The following is a 21,113-nucleotide window of genomic DNA, read 5'->3' as shown; positions in this document are numbered from 1 at the left end:
TTAAAGGACCAGGTCACTGAGTATCTTTTTTTTTTTTTTTGAGAGAGAGAGAGAGAAAGGGTGCAAGAGACTGAGAGGGCAGAGAGAAAGAATCCCATGAAGGGCAAAGAGAAAGAGAGAGAGAGAGGGAGAGAGACAGAAGCAGGGCTCACCCAAAGTGGGCTCGAGCTCACCTGATGTGAGACTCAGACTCATGAACCATGAGATCATGACCTGAGCAGAAGTCAGATGCTTCAAGACTGAGGCACCCAGGGACCCCCCCACTTAGTATGCTTTGATACCCAGAACAACCCTATGAAATAAGTAAGTAGGGAAGGTTTTGTACCTACTTCATTTAACAGGCTCAGAGAGCTTCGAGTAACTTGCCCAGAGTCTCAGCTATTAAGGGGTTAATTCAAGATCCAAATCCAATGGCTCTGACTCCAAAGCCTGGGTTCACACCCTTGCACTGACCTGATGAAGGCCATGTGTCCACACAAGCATAGAACAGTGTTGTAATTATTTATCACCCCAGTAGGGATCTCTGCAGTATACTTTGAGCTTCCAGACCCCCACCAAGGCTTCCCCAACATTTGGCCCTGTGCGTTTGAGGTTTCTCCCACTCCCTTGTACTCTCTTCAACTTGCACCCTATCCCTTCTTCCCCCAGGACCAGGAACTCAGATGCTTCCAGAAGATATCCATGTTGCCATTATTTGCCCACCGGCCTCCCCAAGCCAGAGCCAGGAGGCGTGGGGGGTAGCAGGAGAGCAGATGCAGACAATGGGCAGTCAGGACTCTCTCAACAAGGCCACAGGCATGGGAGAAGGCTGCTCTGTTATTCGGCCTCAGCCCTGGGGCCCTCCTGATAGCAGCCCCAGGGGCGGCTCCACCAGACAAGATGGGACCACAGAGCCTGGAATGCCCCCAGGAGAAGGCAGGCTGGGTGACTTTCTGCTACCTCTTCAGCTGTGTCTCCTCCAGCCTGGGCCTGGGCCCCAAAATCTCCCCCTATGACTCCTTCTGCAGCACATAAATGTAATGACAAACCAGAAGCACAGGATGTGGCACTGAGGGGCATAATTCTATTCCTGGGTCTGCCACTTTCTGTCTCTGTGTTATTTTTTTCTCTCTGAGACTGCTGCAGCAGCTTGGATAGAAAAACCCCTTTCCAGCCAGCTGCAGCGCTATGGTGAGACCCCGTGACTTGGAAAGCCCCCTGCAAAGGACAGAAATCTGGTCTGTTATCTTCACTCTTGCCATTCCACTGGAGCATAGAGGAGGGACTCTCCCACCAGCCCTAGGCCCACCTGGGGAGCAATCCCACTGACGTCCCAGAAGCCCCAGAGTACCCTTGGCCTGCGTGAGCAAAGGCCATGGCTGGCCCAGTCTGATTTATGGCAGAAAGGCTTTCTCTCCAACCATGTGAACCTGACCCGGGAGCAATTCCATCCTCCCACCAAGGGGTGGCGCCTGGGTGGCTCAGTCGGTTAAGCATCTGACTTCGGCTCAGGTCAAGATTTCGCAGTCCCTGAGTTTGAGCTCCTCGTTGGGCTCTGTGCTGACAGCTCAGAGCCTGGAACCTTCTTCAGGTTCTGTGTCTCCCTCTCACTCTGCCCCTCTGCTGCTCTCTCTGTCTCTCAAAAGTTAATAAACACCGCCCCCCCCCGTGAAAAGAAATTTTTTTAATGCCTCATCAAGGGATGCCTGGGAGGCTCAGTCGGTTAAGTGTCCAACTTTGGCTCAGGTCATGATCACATGGTTCGTGGGTTCCCGCCCTGTGTCGGGCTATCAGCACAGAGCCTGGAACCTTCTTCAAATTCTGTGTGTCCTCCTTTCTCTCTGCCCCTCCCCATTCGTGCTCTGTCTCTCAAAAATAAAGAAACATAAAAATTTTTTTGATGCCTCATCAAATAGGAATATTTCCTATCACACAAATACAACCCAAGAAGCATCTCTTCTTTCCCGCCAATACTCAGCTTCCCCAGGTTCATCCTCACTCGCTAACTGTAGCTTCTTCTTCCCACTGGAGAGAAGTAGCTCTGCCGTGGCTCCCTGGTGACCTTGCCCATGTCCCTCAGGCAAAGGCTTAGAACCAGGGGCTAATCTGAGTCTGGGCAAAGTACCCTGTGATCTTCCCAGAACACGAGAAGACAGTGGCCTGTGAGTCCCCGAAGACCAGCTTCATTGACCTCTCTGTCTCCACTGGGAGGCACTCTGGTGAGTCAGTTTCTTACCAGAAAGGAGGTTCCTGCCCACACCCCGCCCCCGCTCACGACAAACCTTCCAACTTCACCACCAGAACTGTGCTCAACTGCCCCTATTTGCCTTTCTTTCTGTGCAAAGGAGTTGGGTTGCTCTTTTACTATCGATATGAGTAGTAAGTAATAATAATACTTTCTAAATGAGTATAATATGACTCTAAGATGGGCTTACTCTTGCTTTACTGGCCAAATCAGTCTGCCTTTGGCCTTCCTCACTGCTGTGAGTAGCTGACACTCACCTCTGACACCTCAGGGGTAGTTTCTGCCGCTAAAACAATTTCTAACTATCTCTAAGTAACATGATCACAGCATTCACATCGTGTACTTCTCACGAGATGGTAGTGTTCCTATTTTAGCACCGAGAAAGCTCGCAGCCACTCAGGATCGTAGCTCTTGGGCCTGGATTCCATTCTCCGCCCACTACAGACCCAAGGGGTTCTGCTGCAATCGGTCTGGGGCAGGTCCTGGGCCTTGACATTGTTCAGGACATTCTCCCAGGCAATGCTACTTTACACTTTTTTTTCTTTTTTGTTTTGTTTTTACAGTGAGGACATGCTAGTCTTGTAATTCACAAAATTGTAAATGTTTCTAAAAGAGATGTGGGGAAGGCCGTCAGAAAGACTGAAAATGGGTACCACCCTCACACCTGTTACCCAGGACACTCACCGAACACTTGCAGACTGGACCCCCCGGGGTGCGTGATACAGGAGCTCCTCAGGTTAATGTGGGGGAAAGGGCCCTGCATCCTTCAGGCTGTTGATCTGCAGGGAGTGGCCTGGGCCCCCCACACTTACATGACCTTGGTACTGGACTTCTGCCTGGTAAAAGGTGTCTGGCCCTCCGCTTCTGCCAAGGTTACGGTGGCTGTTGCCGTGGATACCGAATGGGACATCCAAGAGATGCTCTCCATTGGCCATCCAGAATGTAGCTGAAGGGGCACAGTGACAGACCCTCCCCCCAGGGTCCCAGTTACCATCACAGGGTCTGGGTCGTCTCTGGAAACCCCTGGCCCTGCAAACGTTGAACAGAAGCTTCAGGAAGAGCCTGACTAAGCCAGAGGCTCATAACTTACCTGAGAGAGTCAGGTGAGTGATTATGACAGTAAAACCTTGGATTGCGAGTTACTTGTTCTGCGAGGGTTCGTAAGTCGGGCAAACATTTCTAATACATTTCAACGTGATAAACAAGTGATGTCATGCAATATGCATAGTATGTGACACCAAATGTCACCTGATCACAACTGAGCCAATGTTGCTTGAAATTTGCTTTGATATAGGAGTGCTTTGGATGACAAGCATGTTTCCAGAACGAATTAGGCTTGCAAAACCAAGGTTTTACTGTACTCCCATTTTATAAATGAGAAAACGGAGACCCAAAGAAATTAGGTGGCTTACTCAAGACAACATGGCTAGTTGGTAATAGAACAAGAACACAGGTCAGCATCCTTTCCTTCATGCCAAAGGAGTCTTCCTCAGCATTGATATTAACTAATTCACATATAATAAAATAATTAGTTGATGCCAAGTGGAAAGTGGAATGGTGAGAGAGGAAAATTCCCAGGAGGTGCCTGGGGAAGAGCAGATGATCTCTGCTGGTACTCTGAGCCACCCTCTAGCTGATCCAGGCAATAAGAGCAGAGCTCACTTAGCCCAACCCCACCACAGCAGAAACTGCCTGGCACCACTTCGCATAATGGCTTGTTTGGACACTACTGAACAGAGGCCAGTGCTGAGGCCCAGCTAAGATTCTGAGAACTTCGCTCTAGAACTGGAAGGTTAGTGTTGGGCTGGGTCAAGTGAGCTGAAGGGTGGTCGGGGGACAGTCATTCGATGCCAGACTACTTGGGAGAAGAGGGTATGCACCAGGGCTCTAGTCAGACTGCCCGAGTTCATACCCTTGCTAGGTCCTAGCCCTGTGACCTTGGACAGGTTACTTAACCTCTCTGAGTCCTGGCTTTCTCACCTGGGAAACAGGGAGCGTCACCTCCAGGATTTTGTGGGGGTTAAATGAGATAATGCAAATAAATGCCTCACTCTTGGTGTCATTAAAGATTTTTGAATATCACTGGAATGAGTTGGTGAATGCATCTTGTTTGCAGCCTCACCAAAACTACCCGGCACCCAGGCGCCTGGCTGCCTCAGTAGGTACAGCATGCAACTCTTGATCTTGGGGCTGTGAGTTCAAGCCCCACATTGCGTGTAGAGCTTAGTTTAAATAAATAAAAATATTTTTAAAAAACTAGGTATGGGGCTCCTGGGTGGCTTAGTCAGTAATCATCTGACTTCGGCTCAGGTCATGATCTCATGGCTTGCAGGTTCGAGCCCCATGCAGGGCTCTGTGCTGACAGCTCAGAGCCTGGAGCCTCCTTCAGAATCTGTGTCTCCCTGTCTCCCTGACCCTCCCCTTCTTGCACTCTGTCTCTTTCTCTCTCTCAAAAATAAATAAACATTAAAAAAAAAAACAACACTAGCCAGCACCCTTGTGGAGAAACGAAAACTACCGCTGCTCATAGCATGACCCATCTCTGTCGGAGAATTCTTGCAACAGTGACATGCAGCCCCAGGAAACAGGAGGTCTGAAACTGACCCAGGTGTGCTGCACGGTGATTCAGAAGGAAAAGTCTGCATGGTTCCCGAAGGTTCAGAACGGGATCCAAAAGCACCAGCTGCATCACGAGTCCCAGGCCAGGTGCTGAGTCTCTCAGTCAAAAGTTGACCTGACCTGAGATGTCCTGTAGCTGAAGGGACAGGGGTGGGGGTGGGGAGGGGGTACTGTGGGGGTAGGCGCCCCAAGCTGGGGCAGGTCAGCGTCCTGTGCACCCATCACGGAACATCCTGGGGTCCAGTTCTGTGGAGCTCCGCAGGCTCCCACCTGGAGAATCGTGCACACCGCCGGGAAGCATACCGAGATGGCCAGTGTTGGCACGCGGGACCCAGGGCCTGAAATCCAGCCCGAGGACCTCCACCCTGACTGAGCAGCAGCTTGACCTGTCCTTGTCGACCGGAGTGCAGTGACTCACTAGGCCTCACCAAGTGCTGCTTCCTTGCTGGACCCCGGTGGTCCAGCCATGCCCCTTCTCTCCACCCCCAACCCGGGTTTCCTTCAGCCTGTGCTCTCCTGGGCCTTTGAGTTTTAAGCATTCACTTCACCCTGTCTCACACAGAGGGCGCTGCCCTCTCCTTGTCGTTCACAACCCCAGTGAGAGGAGAAGGGAATTTGTATCCAAGCGAACAAGGAAGGGGGTGATTCGGCACCTGGGTCCCACGCAATGGGCGCGTGTAGGACTTCTTGGTCTGAATCCTGTTTCCGGGTTCAAGTGAAGGGAGATACAGGGGGTCAGATCAGGACATGAACCCCAAAAGCTAGACATCATGATGAGTAGGGTAAGCACATCCCAGCAAACTTGTAAGGAGGGTGTTCTTATTCCCACGTTAGAGAGAAAGATCATGAGACTCAAAGCTCTTGAGAAACTTGCCCAAGGTCACCAGCTAGGAAGCAGCAGACTCCGTATTAAAAAAACAAAAAACAATAAAACCCCAAGTTCATGTGACCCCAAAGCTGACGCCGTCAACTCCACTGTGCTGCCAACAATGGGCTTTCATCGTCCTATTTCCCCCCTGGGTCCTGCTGACCTCTGTTCCCACCACACCTTAAGCATAGGACCCAGCACACAAGAGCATGAATAGATGTTTCCAGAACCAAACCAAACCGAAGAACTAAACTTTTTTTTTTAATGTTTATTTATTTTTGAGAAAGAGAGTGGGAGTGGGAGTGGTGCAGAGAGAAAATGGAGAGGGGGACAGAGGTGAGCCAGATGTGGGGCTTGAACTCATGAACTACAGGATCATGACCTGAGCTGAAGTCCGACGCTCAACCGATTGAGCCACCCAGGCGCCCCTGTTTGCTTATTTAAATAAGTTACTGGAGTGCCTGGGTGGCTCAGTTGGTTAAGCTTCTGACTTCGACTCAGGTCATGATCTCACAGCGCATGAGTTCGAGCCCCGGGTAGGGCTCTGTGCTGACAGCTCCGAGTCTGGAGCCTGCTTCAGATTCTATGTCTCCCTCTCTCTCTGCCCCTTCCCTGCTTGTGCTCTCTCTCAAGAATAAATAAACATTTTTAAAAAATTTAAATAAGTTAGTTAAGAGGCAGCCAGTGCAAGGATTCTCAGACCTTCCTCTGACGTCTGAAAACAGGAAATAAATCTCCCATGCGAAAGGCACCCTCCGGGGCGCCTGGGTGGCTTAGCCAGTTAAGCGTCCGACTTTCGCTTAGGTCATGATCTCGCGGTTCATGGGTTCGAGCCCCGCGTCGGGCTCTGTGCTGACTGCCAGCTCAGAGCCTGGAGCCTATTTCCGAGTCTGTNGAAAAAAAAAAAGGCACCCTCCCTGGACCAGGAGGTAAAGAGTATCCTTATCACCAGAAGTGAGAAAAAAACACTATTCTTTACTAATTTACCCCCCCCCACCGCCAATGTCTATTTAGAATTCTTTACTGATTGAAGCCCCAACATTAAGTTTTCTTTGTCCTCTCAATTCCTTGCAGATTTATTGTCAGTCTAAAAAGTATAAAAACCGCCTCTTCGGGCATCTCTTCAGGTCTCCATTTCATTATCAAGCCTCCAAGTGCACGTCCTAAAATGTAGGGTGTTTTTAGCCCTGTTAATCTGTCTCACATCGATGTAATTCTTAGTTCAGGTAGGAGGCCTTGAGGGTAGAGAAGAATTTTTCCTTCCCTTCACTGCCAAGTTTTAAACACATCAAGGGATTCATCTTTGGGGCATAGGGGGCACCCTAAAGCCTGAGGTGCAGACAACCCTGAAGGCAGGTGACCTTCAGAACTGCACACTGGTTTTCCCCTGAAGGAGAATGAAAGCGAAAGCTTGAAACTTTCTTACAGCAGAAAGAGCCCGGCTCAGTCACCGCAGGCTTCTCACGAACTTTGCTCCCAGGGGCCTCTGGTTCCTGAGCCTGTCTCTTGCCCCCTGCTCAGGTCCTCGGGGACAGGAGCAAGCAGTGAGAATCTAGAGGGACAGAAACAGCTACCACGTGCCAGGCTTCAGATCCCCTACCGAAGTCACCTCATGATGAAGGGTGACTCACAGGGGCTGACGGGAGAGGGAGGAAGGGGACAGAGATGTAAGAGAATCATGAGTGAAATGGCAAGATGAAGATGGGGCAGGTCCTCGATCTCATGACCCCGTCATCAGCTGGTGTAGGGACACCCAGGCTCCCTGTGACTCATCAGCAGAAGAAATGTGAGAGTGAGAAGCACACAGTCTGGGCCTGCATGGTGTGAGATGGCAGCATATGCAACACACACACACATACACACACACAGCCCGGCTCCTGGCTTCAGTGAAACACACCCATGGCTAGAGTAACACCCCTGCAGGCAGGGGGAGGTGCCTGGATGGTAGTAGCAGGGACAGACTTACCCATGAAAAGACCAAGCAGGACCAGGGATGCCGGTAGAGAAAGACCCAGAATATTCACCGGCAGACTGGCCTGCCTCCCGACAGCTGGCCAACTGCGAATGTGTGAATATCAACCCACAGCTATTTCCTGAGAATTCGCCACAATAATCACATGTAGCTTTGGGGTCACAAGATGCGGAGAGAGGGGACGTAGGAGAAAGAAGGGTGGGAAGCCACACGAGCTATTTAAAAGCCAAAGCTGATGATGTCACAGCCGTGCTTTAAGCCCTTCTGAGGTTCCCCGGCCCCTAAAGCTTAAGTCTGGGCTCACAGCCCTGGTGGACAAGGCTTTTCATGTTCTCTTGCTTCCTGACAACCTTGGCCTCATGCTGTGTCTCCATGTCTCAGACGGTGGACTCCAGTCACCACACGCTGCTTCTAGAGTCTGCCCACAGAGGCGTGAGGACTTTGCACCCCTGTAAACTGACTCCTGCAAGCTGCTTACTGCACTGTCCTCGTCTCTGCCACCTACCCCACCTACCTCACCGGAGCTGGCTCCCATTGCCGCCTCCAAAGTCATCACCACCCACCGTGGGAAAGCCTCTTCTGAAGCCCCAGGCTAAGAGAGACGCCCTCTTCTGGGCTTCCCGGGTGCCCCGTGCCTACCTCTATCGTGACATCTATCCCTACCGTGTTATAAATACCTGCTCAGCCGCGCTCTCTCCCAAGTACACTCAGCCCCTTGAGGGTAGCCGCCTTCCTTTCTCATCTTGCAATTCCCAGTGACTAGCTCAGCATCAGCACATAGCAGGGGCTTAGCTCCTGCCCGCTTGTTTGAGCACATGGGCAGACATTGAGTCAGCAGGCAGAGGAGAGCAAGCCCGGACTGGCCCGAGGACAGACAGGTGGAAGGCACAGGCTGCTGGTGGTAGCTTCTTCAGCACAGAGACAAAGCTGGAAGAATCCAAGTCCCAGAATTCGGGACCACCTCCACCTCAACCATAAAAGCCTGGGTCAGAGGTTATTTTGCTCTCTTGCCCTTTTGACGGCATGATTGAAGGAGTTGCATGACAGCCCTGATCCACAGGGCGAGGGAAGAGGGGAGAGCTGGGACAGGCATGGCGCTCCCTTCCCCCAACCTCTCTACACCAAATGGTCCCGAAGGCTTTCCTGGCCTATGCAGACTGCTGTCATCTCTGGGAGGATGTAATCGTGACTAGTGAATCCTCTCAGGCCCCTCACTTCTCAGGCTTTGACAAGTACCTCCTTGGCCTTCAGTGCATGGAGGTCAAGTGCCCCAGCAGGACTTGAAGAGAATCCACATTGCTTTTTAGAAGGTCACCAATGACCTCCCCATGGTCAGAGCCTGCAGACCCTCTGGGCCTTATCTTATATGACCACCAGTTAAATTTGACACTGGGACCCTCCCCCCCCGACACTTGAAATTCTGTCTTCTCTTGGACCTCTGGATACTATTGTCACTGAGTTCTCTTCACTCATTTATTTACGGCCCACATGAGCTCCTGCTAGGGGCCTCAAAGGCACTGGACCTGGGTGTCCAAAGAAGAGAGGAAGTCTCTGCAAGCATGTTGCTCACAGGCTAGTGGAAAAGAAAACATGTTGATAGAAAAACAAAAGAATACAGAATGGTTTTAGCCTCAGGTCTGGGTACTATGGGGTAAATGTGAAGCTTTCTGATAATCATGCCTCTGCAGCCTACTTATGATCTTAGTAAACTACTTCCCAGGCAATAAGACTTCCCCATTATCATTTATTTCCTAAAAGATGGCCTTTTGCATAAAAAAATTATCCATAGGCAAGACGCCTGGGTGACTCAGTCAGTTAAGCGTCCAACTTGGGCTCAGGTCATGATCTCACAGTTCATGAGTTTGAGTCCCACATTGGGCTCTGTGCTGACAGCCCAGAGCCTGAAGCCTGCTTCAGATTTTGTGTCTCCCTCTCTCTTTGCCTCATCCCTGCTGGCATTCTGCCTCTGTCTCTCAAAAATNATGAGAAGCTAGGGACACCTGGGTGGCTCAGTCGGTTGAGCGTCCGACTTCGACTCAGGTCATGATCTCACAATCCGTGGGTTTGAGCCCCGCACCAGGCTCTGTGAGGACAGTTCAGAGCCTGGAGCCTGCTTCAGATGCTGTGTCTCCCTCTCTCTCTGCTCCTTCCCTACTCACGCTCTGTCTCCCTCTCTCTCTCAAAAATAAATAAGCATTTAAAAAAAAAAAGAAAGAAAGAAATGAGAAGCTAGGGACGCTTGGGTGGCTCAGTCGGTTAAGCGTCTGACTTCGGCTCAGGTCATGATCTCACAGTTCATGAGTTTGAGTCCCACATCGTCGGCACAGAGCCCGGAGCCTGCTTCAGATTTTGTGTCTCCCTCTCTCTTTGCCTCACCCCTGCTGGCATTCTGCCTCTGTCTCTCAAAAATGAATAAATGTTTTTTAAAAAGTTTAAAAATTATCCATAGGCTATATTTGTTTAAAACTTCATATTCAGAGTGCCTGGGTGGCTCAGTTGGTTAAGGGTCCGACTTCAGCTCAGGTCATGATCTCATGGTTTGTGGGTTCAAGCCCTGGATCGGGCTTGGTGCTGACAGCTCAGAGACTAGAGCCTGCTTCAGATTCTGTGGATTACGAGGAAGTTAATAGAGGATGAAGCAGGAGAAGAAGGGGAAAAATAGTTGGGGAGAGGGAGGGAGGCAAACCATGAGAGACTCTTGAATGCTGAGAACAAACTGAGGGCAGATGGGTATGGGGGAGAGGGAAGGGGGGTAATGGGCATGGAGGAGGGCACTTGTTGGGATGAGCACTGGGTGTTATATGGAAACCAACTTGACAATAAACTATCAAAAAAGTTTTTTTAAAGAGTTCATATTCAATTTACTGAAAAAACAGATTAAAACCTAGCCCAGTCTTAAGGACAACTCAGTTTATAGATTATATTCTATTTACAAATCTGGCAACCCTTAACACCCTTTTGAGGGGCTATTGATATTTGGCTCATTTTAGAAATTTATAAATTGATTCCTTTAAAGACTTTAAATCTCACTATTGCATGTAATATATTTAGCTTCCTTTTAAAGTATTTTCTTTTTTTCAGAGTTGAAAGCAGATTTTGTGATATAACTCTTCTGCTTGTTTTTCCTTTTTTAAGATATAAGATATAATTTTTTTTATTATTACTATTTTTATTCCAGTACAGTTAACATACAGGGTTATGATGCTCTTCACGATGGGCGTACACCTTCATCCGTATCTCCGATTTCCCCCAACCCCCCATGCACCTTGGACAAGTATTTGAATAAACAAATAAGATTCCTCAAATACTTAAAGAAGGCTTGTAAATCAGGGCATCTGGGTGGCTCGGTTGGTTAGGCGTCTCAGGTCATGATCTCATGGTTCTTAACATACAGCTCTGAGTTGGGCTCTGCACTAACAGCACAGAGTCTGCTTGGGATTCTCTCTCCTTCTCTCTCTGTCCTCTCCCCCACTTGTGCGCTCTCTCTCGCTCTCTGTCTCTCAAAATAAATAAATAAAGTTTTAAAAAAAAGCTTGTAAATCTAGTACATTAAGCTTCTAAGTATGTTCATTTTTAAGTTGCCTTAAAATATTGAATGCTTCATATAAACTTACTCATAAGTTTTTGTTTTTGTTTTTAGGGTTTTTTTTAATTCTCCCACCCATTGTATTTTCAGAGCATACAATGCAAAACAGGACTTTCAACTCTAAGATACACACATATGCTATCAACAGATATTCTCATTTATAAATGAAAATGTTCAAGGTAAGTAATGGGCCAACTCCTCTAAGTGCTGGTGCTATCTCTTGCTGGTGCCATCTCTTGTTGGTGCTATCTCTTATTGGTGCCACCTCTTGCACACTTCCTGAGGGGAGTGGGCAGAGGAGCTCAAGCCCTCATTCCCTTACTCCTGGAATCTGTGAGGTGGCTTTCCAATGTAAAGATGGAGAGGTAGTGTGCTAAAGAACTTGCACCCAGACCAGAAAAGAAAAGCACTTGTTATTATTTAATGAACCTCCCTCCATGTAGCTTCAAGCTACCAGGACATGAGCTCCCCCCACATCCTTAATCTTCTCAGCTCTTCTGCTGAAGAATTTGACCTTCACAAGCTGTTGGGGAGCTTTCCCAAAACGTTGTAGTAGCCCGATTGTGCCACATCAATGATGGGAGCAGCTCCAGTCTGGTCTTTGGCAGCATTTGCCCAAGTCTGCTCACTAACCGATGGCCACGGCTTATCAAGATTGACACGTGGGCAGAAGCTCTGGTTCCTCTTCAAGTGGTAAAGCCTCATGCCAACTTTTCCCAAGTAACCTGGATGATACGTGTTGAAGTTGAGCCTGTGGTGATGCATGCCACCAGCATTCCCCAGCCTCCTAGGTGCTTCTGGTGCTTGCCGATACGGCTGTGGCCATGGCTCACATGGCCCCAAAGTTTCCAGGTCTTTTTCAGTCTGGATGACATGTTGGCGGCCCAGGAGAAAGAGCTGGGTTTTTTAAAATATATAATTTATTGTCAAGTTGGCTAACATACAGTGTATAGTGAGCTCTTGGTTTTGAGGGTAGATTTCCATGGTTGGTGGCTTACATACAACACCCAGTGCTCAGCCCAACAAGTGTCCTCCTCAACGCCCATCACCCATTTTCCCCTCTCCCACCTGCATCAACCCTAAGTTTGTTCTCTATATTTAAGAGTCTCTTATGATTTGCCTCCCTCCCTCTCTGTTTGTAACTACTTTTCCCCTTCCCTTTCCCCATGGTCTTCTGTTTAGTTTCTCAGAATCCACATATGAGTGAAAACATATGATATCTGTCTTTCTCTGACTTACTTCACTTAGCATAATACCCTCCAGTTCCATCCACATTGCTGAAAATGGCCAGATTTCATTCTTTCTCATTGCCAAGTAGTATTCCATCATATATATAAACCACATCTTCTTTATCCATCAGTTGATGGACATTTAGGCTCTTTCCATAATTTGGCTATTGTTGAAAGTACTGCTATAAAATTGGGGTACATGTGCCCCTATGGATCACCACTCCTGTATCCCTTGGTTAAATTCCTAGTAGTGCTATTACTGGGTCATAGGGTAGTTCTATTTTTAGTTTTTTGAGGAACCTCCACACTGTTTTCCAGAGAGGCTTACCATTTTGCATTCCCACCAACAGTGCAAGTGGGTTCCCATTTCTCCACATCCTCACCAGCATCTGTTGTTTCCTGAGTTGTTAATTTTAGCTACTCTGACCAGCATGAGGTAGTATCTCAGTGTGGTTTTGACGTGTAAACTTACCCATAAGTTTAAGACATTATACTTCATATAAACTTACATTCAACTGTAATAGCACTAAATGGTGACAAATGTCAGCAACACATGTGGCGAGCACAGCATGACATATAGACTTGTCCAGTCACCATGTTGTACCCCTGAAACTCATGTAACATTGTGTGTCAACTATGCCAATAAAAATTAATTAATTGAAAAAGTAAAATCGCAAATATAAACCAATTGTTCAATTACATAGTTCAGATCAGAACCACAAAGTTAACTAGTACTTCAATAGGTTAAGTGTCTCAAATAATACATATATGTAATCAAAAAATACTAACTGATACCTTGAGCATGCCTACTCTGAATTTCTTCTCTTTCCAGGATTGAAAGATTTGTAACTGCAAAGGACACAGTGATATCATCTAAGTTCCACCTTCTCCACCAGCTAAGGTTGGTTAATGGCCAGAAACATCACTGAGACATTAACTGCTGGTTCCTACCCAGGTCCCTGCACCTGCTTTGTGGATGTCCTCTAAAAGTCTGGTCTCACTCTTGAATGCTGACAAAAACTGAGGACTGATGGATGTGGGGGGGAGGGGGGATGGGCATGGAGGAGGGCACTTTGGAGATGAGCACTGAGTGTTATGTGGAAACTAATTTGACAATAAACTATTTGTAAAAAATAAATAAATAAATAAAAAAAATAAAAAGGAAAAAAAAAAAAGTCTGGTCTCATAACCTGTGTCCCTAGATTCAACTTGCACAGTGAATCACCTAATTCTTCCCTTTACCATAGCTATAGCACTTGTTTTGATGTTGCATTGCTTCTAGCTCTTAAGATATTTAACTTTCTGTTTGGGTGTAAAGAGTTTTAACCATATTGAAATTCGGAATGCTCTTCATATTCTTCCAATTTGCAGGAGTAGAAACATGTTAAAACCCCATATAATATCAAAAGTGAAGTCAAAAACTGTAATTGTGTAAAATGCAGTGTCACCTTTGCTGCAAAGTTAATGAAGGGCTGGTTAGGGGCTGGCAGGGAGTCTGTGCACCGGAATGTGGGCCTGTGGCTGCATATTGCAGCCCAGGCTGGGATTTGATGCTCCCTGGGGGCAATGCCCAAGAGATGGGCAATTCTGGGACCCATGACCAGCTGGAGTCTCAGGACAGTAGCAGGGATTCCAGAAATGTTCCAGTCATTTGTCCGCATTGGCTGGCCTGATCCAAGCACACTGAGAAGGTAGAGATGCCAAACCCAACTTGCCTCTTCCCTGATTCCCAACACAAGGTGCCTTTGTATCCACAGCTCAATGAGAATATTCACCTTCCCTCTGTGAAGACAGTAACTGAGTGATAAAGGACCTATTTGCCAACTGCATTATACCAAAATTCGCATGCTTTTAAGGTTTTACGGGTCTAAAATGCTAATACTTCAACTGGATTCTATGTATCACAAAACTGTGTCCACAACTACCAAGAAGATTATTCTAGTGACATTTCCCTTGATGAGCCTCAATTTCTTCGACTCTAAAATGAAGATAATAAGAGTACCAACCAAGGGCACCTGGGTGGCTCAGTCGGTTAAGTGTCCTACTGATTTCAGCTCAGGTCATGATCTCACAGTTCATGGGACTGAGACCCTGAATCAAGCTCTGTGCTGACAGCTCGGAGACTGCTTGGAATGATCTCTCTCCCTCACTCTGCCCTTCTTGCAAATGTCCTCTCCGTCTCTCTCTCTCTCTCTCTCTCAAAATAAACAAATAAATAAATAAACTTAAAAAAAAAAAAAGAGTGCCAACCAAATAGGGTTGATTTGAGGATCCAAAGAAAACACATGTAAAGCACAAAGCATCACTCATAGTTGTTATTCAGTACATTTTGGTGATATTATTTTTATGATTATCTTGGAACCCTCTGCCGCCTTTGCCCTCTGCTCCCGCTCACACTGGCTGCTCTCTTGCTCTTACCCAGCCCCCACCTGTGCTGTCACTGCATCCCTTCCATGCCTTCCCACCTGCTGCTGGAGCACGCCTTCAAAAAGGTCTTTGAATAACCCTACACATCTGCTTAAAAACACCTGCTAGAAAATAAAATTAAACAAACAAACAAACAAATAAATAAACAAAACTGCTGGATGCTCTTTGCCTTTAGTCTGACGTCCTGGTCTGTTCAGGCTGCTCTAACAGCAACTCCATGGACTGTGTAGCTTATAAACAGCTGACCTTTACTTCTGAAAGTTCCAGAGTCGGAAGTCGAGGGATCAAGGCGCCAGCAGATTCAGTATTTGGTGAGGACCCACTTCCTGCTTCAGAGATGGCCATCTTCTTGTTGTCACCTCACATGGAGGGAGGGGCGAGGGCGGGCTCCGGGGTCATTTACACAAGGACACTAATTCTATTCACAAGGGTTCTATTCATGACCTAATGACCTCCCAAATGTCCCGCTTCCTAATACTATTTCACTGGGGATAAGACTGCAACATATGAATTTTGTGGGATGACGCAAACATTGAATCCGTGACACCTGGGTTATAAGACCGTTTATCTGGGCTGTGGAAATGTCTCCTGACCATATGCCCTGCAGATCTTTCTGGACAATCCTGCTGTAGCCACAGGGCCAAGACTAGAGTGCAGCAGAAGAGGCGCTACTGCACACAACTAAGGGGGCCCTGACCCTCAGGCTCGTGCAGCACCAGACTCTAAAGATGCCCCTTGATGGGAGATACCTGCCATCCGATTTGTCACCTCTCTCCCTCCTTCCTCCCAGACTTCCTGGGTTTAAGTTATTCCTCAACTATAAAACTCAAAGTAAGCTACTTACCCTCTTCGTACCTGTCTCCTCATCTATAAAATGGGGCTGACAAAAAATACCTGTCTCATAAAGCTGTTGTGAAGGCTAAATGGATTTGTGCATGTCAAGTCTTAGGAGACGGTTTAGCACCTGACAAGCACTCACCAAATATAACCTAAAACTACCCACACCCTCTCCCTGAAGTCTTCTTTACAGGTCCTCTCATGCTACAGTCTAGATAAACATATAATCTGAATCTCAAGACATCAACAAGCTATAGCTATATTAGCTACTACACGTAAATGTTAAAGAAGTCAGTTTGCCTCAGCAAGATAAAGGGAATGATGCTGTCCCCCAACTGGCAACATCCATCCTCAGGGCAACTCCGAGGTCCTTCCTCCATATCAGTTCAAGGTCTCTCAGTTGACTGGGTGGCTCAGTCGGTTGAATGTCCAACTCTTAATTTCAGTTCAGGTCATGATGTTACAGTTTGTGAGATCGAGTCCCAAATTAGGATTCATTCTCTCTCTCTCTCTCTCTCTCTCTCTCTGTCCCTCCTCTGTTTGCTCTTTCTGTCTCTCTTTCAAAATAAATAAATAAATAAACTTGAAACGAAAAACTTTTTAAAACAACAGAGATGTAAGGGAACTCAAAACAGAATACAAACAGTAAAAAAAATATATCTAATTTAAGGAGCACCTGGGTGGCTCAAGTTAAGCGACCAACTCTTGATTTCAGCTCAGGTCATGTTCTCATGGTCGTGAGTTGGAGCCCTGCATCAGGCTCTGCGCCGGCAGTGCAGTGCCTGCTTTGAATCTCTCTCTCTCTCTCTCTCTCTCTCTGTCTCTCTGCCCCTCCCACTCTCTCTTTCTCTCAAATAAATAAAATCTAATTTTTTTTACTGTTTTTATTTATTTCTAAGAGACAGCATGAGCAGGGGAGGGTCAGAGAGAGAGGGAAATACAGAATCTGAAACAGGCTCCAGGCTCTGAGCTGTCAGCACAGAGCCTGACGTGGGGCTAAATAAACTCTAAAAAATTAAGTCTCTCAGTTGCCTGTGACTTGAAGCCAGTGCAAACTGGCTTAAGCAAAACAGTTAATTCATTGGACCATGACATTTGTTATCCTTTGTTGTGTAACAAATTACAGAACTTGGGAGCTTAAAATAAGCATTTTTTTTATCTCACTTTCTGTGAATCAGCAATCCAGGCCCAGCTTAGCTAGTGTCTCTGGCTCGGGATCCCTCACAAAGCTCTCATCAAGATGTCCTCCCAGGGGCCAGTACCACCTGTCTCACCCCGGTGGTTCTCAGAAGCCTCAAGTCCTCATCATCTGTTGGCAAAGACATCACTTTCTTGTTGGGTTTTGGCTGGTGGTCTCCCTGGCTCCTTGTCTTGACGTCTTTAGCTCACCACATAATACCTGGCTCCTCGAAAAGAGAGTTGGGAGTAGGAAAGAGAGAGAGAAACAGAGAGAGAAATGAAAGACACACCCTTCTACAACCTAATCTCAGAAGTGACAGCTTATCGCTGCTGCCACATTCTACTCACTAGCAGCAAGCTACCCCATCCGTCCCACACTCAATAAGACATGATTACAGGCATGCCTGGCTGGCTCAGTCAGTAGAACATGAGACTCCTGCTCTCATGGCTATGAGTTTGAGCCCCATAGTGAGTGCAGAGATTACTTAAAATATTTTTTTAAAAAAGAGAGAGATAGCTCTCTGCTCCTCCCCGTTCGACAGACAGCCGCATCTTCTGGTGCAGTGCCAGCTGCGTCCCCGAGACACGATGGTGAAGGTCGGAGTCAACGGATTTGGCCGCATTGGGCGCCTGGTCACCAGGGCTGCTTTTAACTCTGGCAAAGTGGACATTGTTGCCATCAATGACCCCTTCATTGACCTCCACTACATGGTCTACATGTTCCAGTATGATTCCACCCACGGCAAATTCCACGGCACAGTCAAGGCTGAGAACGGGAAACTTGTCATCAACGGAAAGCCCATCACCATCTTCCAGGAGCGAGATCCCGCCAACATCAAATGGGGTGATGCTGGTGCTGAGTATGTTGTGGAGTCCACTGGGGTCTTCACCACTATGGAGAAGGCTGGGGCTCACTTGAAGGGTGGGGCCAAGAGGGTCATTATCTCTGCCCCTTCTGGGGATGCCCCCATGTTTGTGATGGGTGTGAACCACGAGAAGTATGACAACTCTCTCAAGACTGTCAGCAATGCCTCCTGCACCACCAACTGCCTGGCCCCTCTGGCCAAGGTCATCCATGACCACTTCGGCATCGTGGAGGGACTCATGACCACAGTCCATGCTATCACTGCCACCCAGAAGACCGTGGACGGCCCCTCTGGGAAGCTGTGGCGTGACGGCCGAGGGGCTGCCCAGAACATCATCCCTGCTTCTACTGGCGCTGCCAAGGCTGTGGGCAAGGTCATCCCTGAGCTGAACGGGCATGGCCTTCCATGTCCCCACCCCCAACGTGTCTGTCATGGATCTGACCTGCCGCCTGGAGAAAGCTGCCAAATACGATGACATCAAGAAGGTGGTGAAGCAAGCATCAGAGGTCCCCCTCAAGGGCATCCTGGGCTGCACTGAGGACCAGGTCGTCTCCTGCGACTTTAACAGTGACACCCACTCTTCCACCTTCGATGCTGGGGCTGGCATTGCTCTCAACGACCACTTTGTCAAGCTCATTTCCTGGTATGACAATGAATTTGGCTACAGCAACCGGGTGGTGGACCTTATGGTCCACATGGCCTCCAAGGAGTAAGAGCCCCCTGGACCACCAGCCCCAGCAAGAGGGAGAAGAGAGACCCTCAGCTGCTGGGGAGTCTTTGTCCCAATTCATCCCCCAACACACCTGAGAATCTCCTGACCTCCAGTTTCCATCCCAGACCCCCTGAAGAAGGGGAGGGGCTTGGGGAGCCCTATGTTACCATGTACCATCAATAAAGTATACTGTATCCAGCCAAAAAAAATAAAATAAAATAAATAAAAAAAATTAAAAAGAGAGAGATGATTACACACGGGCATAATACCAGGAGGTGGAGATATATAGAAGCCACCTTTACGGCCGAGTTTAGAACCCAAGTTTCCTGATGCTGAAGAAAGTGACTCCCTACATTGATTTTCAAATCCCATGAAGGCCCTGAAAAGACTTGGGACCCCTACCCCAGCCTGAGCATGTGGGAGGAGTCTGTGGTACCAGATATAAACAACCACACACACACATGCATGCACGCACAAGCAGCAAAGCTGTGGTAAGCACTTCCTCTTTCAGCCTGAGTTCTGAAAGCAAATCATCATGGCGGCCCCAGAGAAACACCCAGATGACTGGACTCTACAGTCCTTCTCCAAAAAACCACAGAAGAGTCAGCCACACATACTCTCTTTCTTTCTGTGGACCCAGCTCCTCTTCCTGCTCATGGGTAAGTCCACATTGTGGTAATTGGTAAGTCCACACCAATTGCTAGTGGTGTCCCTCTGAGGCTGGTCACATTCTTTGCTGGTAAACTCAGGAAACTCTTCTCTTCATAGTAATTCTGCGGGTTTCACCTTATGCCTACCTATGTCTGTGTGTGTGAGTGCATGCATAGTCACACACCATGAGTAGATGACATTCTAGCACCAGTCTCAATTAACTCTGGGCTCAGACTGTGTTCCTCTCACCCTCACACTTTCCTGCTAAGATATGCTGAGTGGTGAGTTTGTTCCCCATTTAATGTGGGTAAAATTCACAGAAAGATACAGAAGTTTCCCCTGATGACTAGCCACCCCTCTTTCTTAGGGATACATAGAACTGCTGGAGCTTCTTTCTACATCCTGCCATGTTTATCTTATATCTCAAACTTCAGGCTTCCTTGGGGATCTGGAGATGGCCTGGTGGCACTGGGCTAGGTGGCTTCTCTCTGAATGTCCTTTTCTCCTCACATCCTACCTCCCTGTCAAGGCTCATGTCCTGCAAGTTTCTGGGAAATGTATCTCAGCAGCATGGCCAGCAGGCAGAGCTGACCCACTACCCCAAGGAGGGTCTCAACCACCTGATGTGGTGGCACCTACTGTCCCTCTGGAAATCCTGTTTTCCCCAGGGCCTTGGAGGAGGGCACAGTAGCATAGGGACTCAAAAATAGTGGGAGTAGGAGGGGTAGGCAGTGAGGAGAGTTATAGAAGAACTCTTAGATGCATGTATGGGGGAAAGGGGCCTAGACTCCAGGACTGAGTTCAAGTCTGAGCTCTCCTCATTTTCCATTTTCAATTTTGCTCACCATAAAAACATCTGAAGCATCAGGACTCTTTATATCCACACCCAACTCTTGGGGCGCTTCTTGGTGGTGTTGGATAGACCTGAAACTAGCCAATGCAATGTCACCCAAACCTCAGATGACCAACAAGTAAACCTCAAGGCAGAGAGGCATCTCCCTCTCTCTAGCTCCATCAAATGGGATAACCTCAAACTTCACTGTTTTGGTCTAACAGGGAGTTACCTTGATGCTTTTGTGTCTCCAAAGAGTGGTTTTAGGAACTGAGGAGACAGTAGGGTGAAAAGTCCTTCTGTCTTAGTACATCAGGGAGTAAGAATGTCCCGTCCCCTTTTTGGAGAGCGAGAATTTCTATCCCCTTCAAGGTCCTTCCAGCTGGACTAAGAATCAAATTGACATGAGACAGATTAACAGGAGAAACTAAAATTTGATAGTGTATATATGGGGAATCCACACAGACATGGAAATTTCAAAGACAGGCAAAATGAGGTCTGTATGTCATCCCAAACTAAGGAGAAGGGGACAGAGGTCTGGGACTTCAGAGGGAAGGTAAGTAGTTCACAGGGCAATATGGAGAAGAACAGATGTTTGGTAATTAGATGTTTGCTGTGCCATTCAGGTAGGTTACTCAGATCAAATTTATCTCTGCTAATAATCATTATTCTGGGAAAGACCTCCAATTTAGATTCTTCTATGTAGTGAAGGGAGGGGCAAAATTTCTCTTGAGCCCACACGGTCTTGATTGCCTTCAGCTCAGAATAACCTTCATGCCAAAGTGGCTTACCTTGGGGCAGCCCCTACAAGTATCAGAAACATTTGAAATTAAATCCTTGTTCCATTATTTCCTAGCTGTGTGAGTCTCTGCTTCTTAAGTATAGAATGTGATTAGTAAATTGTATCATGCAAGACTCTCTTATAGATTAAAAAGGATATATGTAAGTGCTTGGTACATAGTTGGCGAAAGCTGATTGTTATAATAATCACTACCTGGATTATTTGGAAACTATTAAAGGTGGGGAAGCCAAATCCAGTTATGGCAATCATTTAACACCATTTTATTATTTGCCAAATGGCGTAGTTCAAGGTAAGATGACTGATACCTGG

At 47.6% G+C, this 21,113-nt stretch overlaps 1 protein-coding gene and 2 pseudogenes across 5 annotated transcripts in view; 2 read left to right on the top strand and 1 right to left on the bottom strand.

Moving 5' to 3' along the window:
* Positions 1–11,714: 11,714 nt before the first annotated feature.
* LOC144228171 (large ribosomal subunit protein uL15 pseudogene) lies at positions 11,715–12,144 on the bottom strand (annotated as a pseudogene).
* A 5,319-nt stretch (positions 12,145–17,463) lies between these two features.
* Positions 17,464–18,552, top strand: LOC144228272 (glyceraldehyde-3-phosphate dehydrogenase pseudogene; annotated as a pseudogene).
* Positions 18,553–19,001: 449 nt separating this feature from the next.
* Positions 19,002–21,113, top strand: part of LY9 (lymphocyte antigen 9) — a 29,662-nt gene continuing 27,550 nt past the window's right edge. For all 5 annotated transcript variants that reach the window (XM_077760106.1, XM_077760109.1, XM_077760108.1 and 2 more), the window contains exon 1: positions 19,002–19,178. In XM_077760106.1, coding sequence (XP_077616232.1) covers positions 19,055–19,178 — 124 coding nt within the window. In that variant the 5' untranslated portion in view covers positions 19,002–19,054. The remainder of the gene's footprint in view (positions 19,179–21,113) is intronic.

The sequence above is a fragment of the Crocuta crocuta genome, unplaced genomic scaffold (genome assembly GCF_008692635.1).
Source record: "Crocuta crocuta isolate KB4526 unplaced genomic scaffold, BGI_CrCroc_1.0 scaffold133, whole genome shotgun sequence".
In the NCBI taxonomy this organism is placed as follows: Eukaryota; Metazoa; Chordata; class Mammalia; order Carnivora; family Hyaenidae; genus Crocuta; species Crocuta crocuta.
Note: the sequence above shows the minus strand (reverse complement) of the source record. Positions and strands in the feature narration are given on the sequence as shown.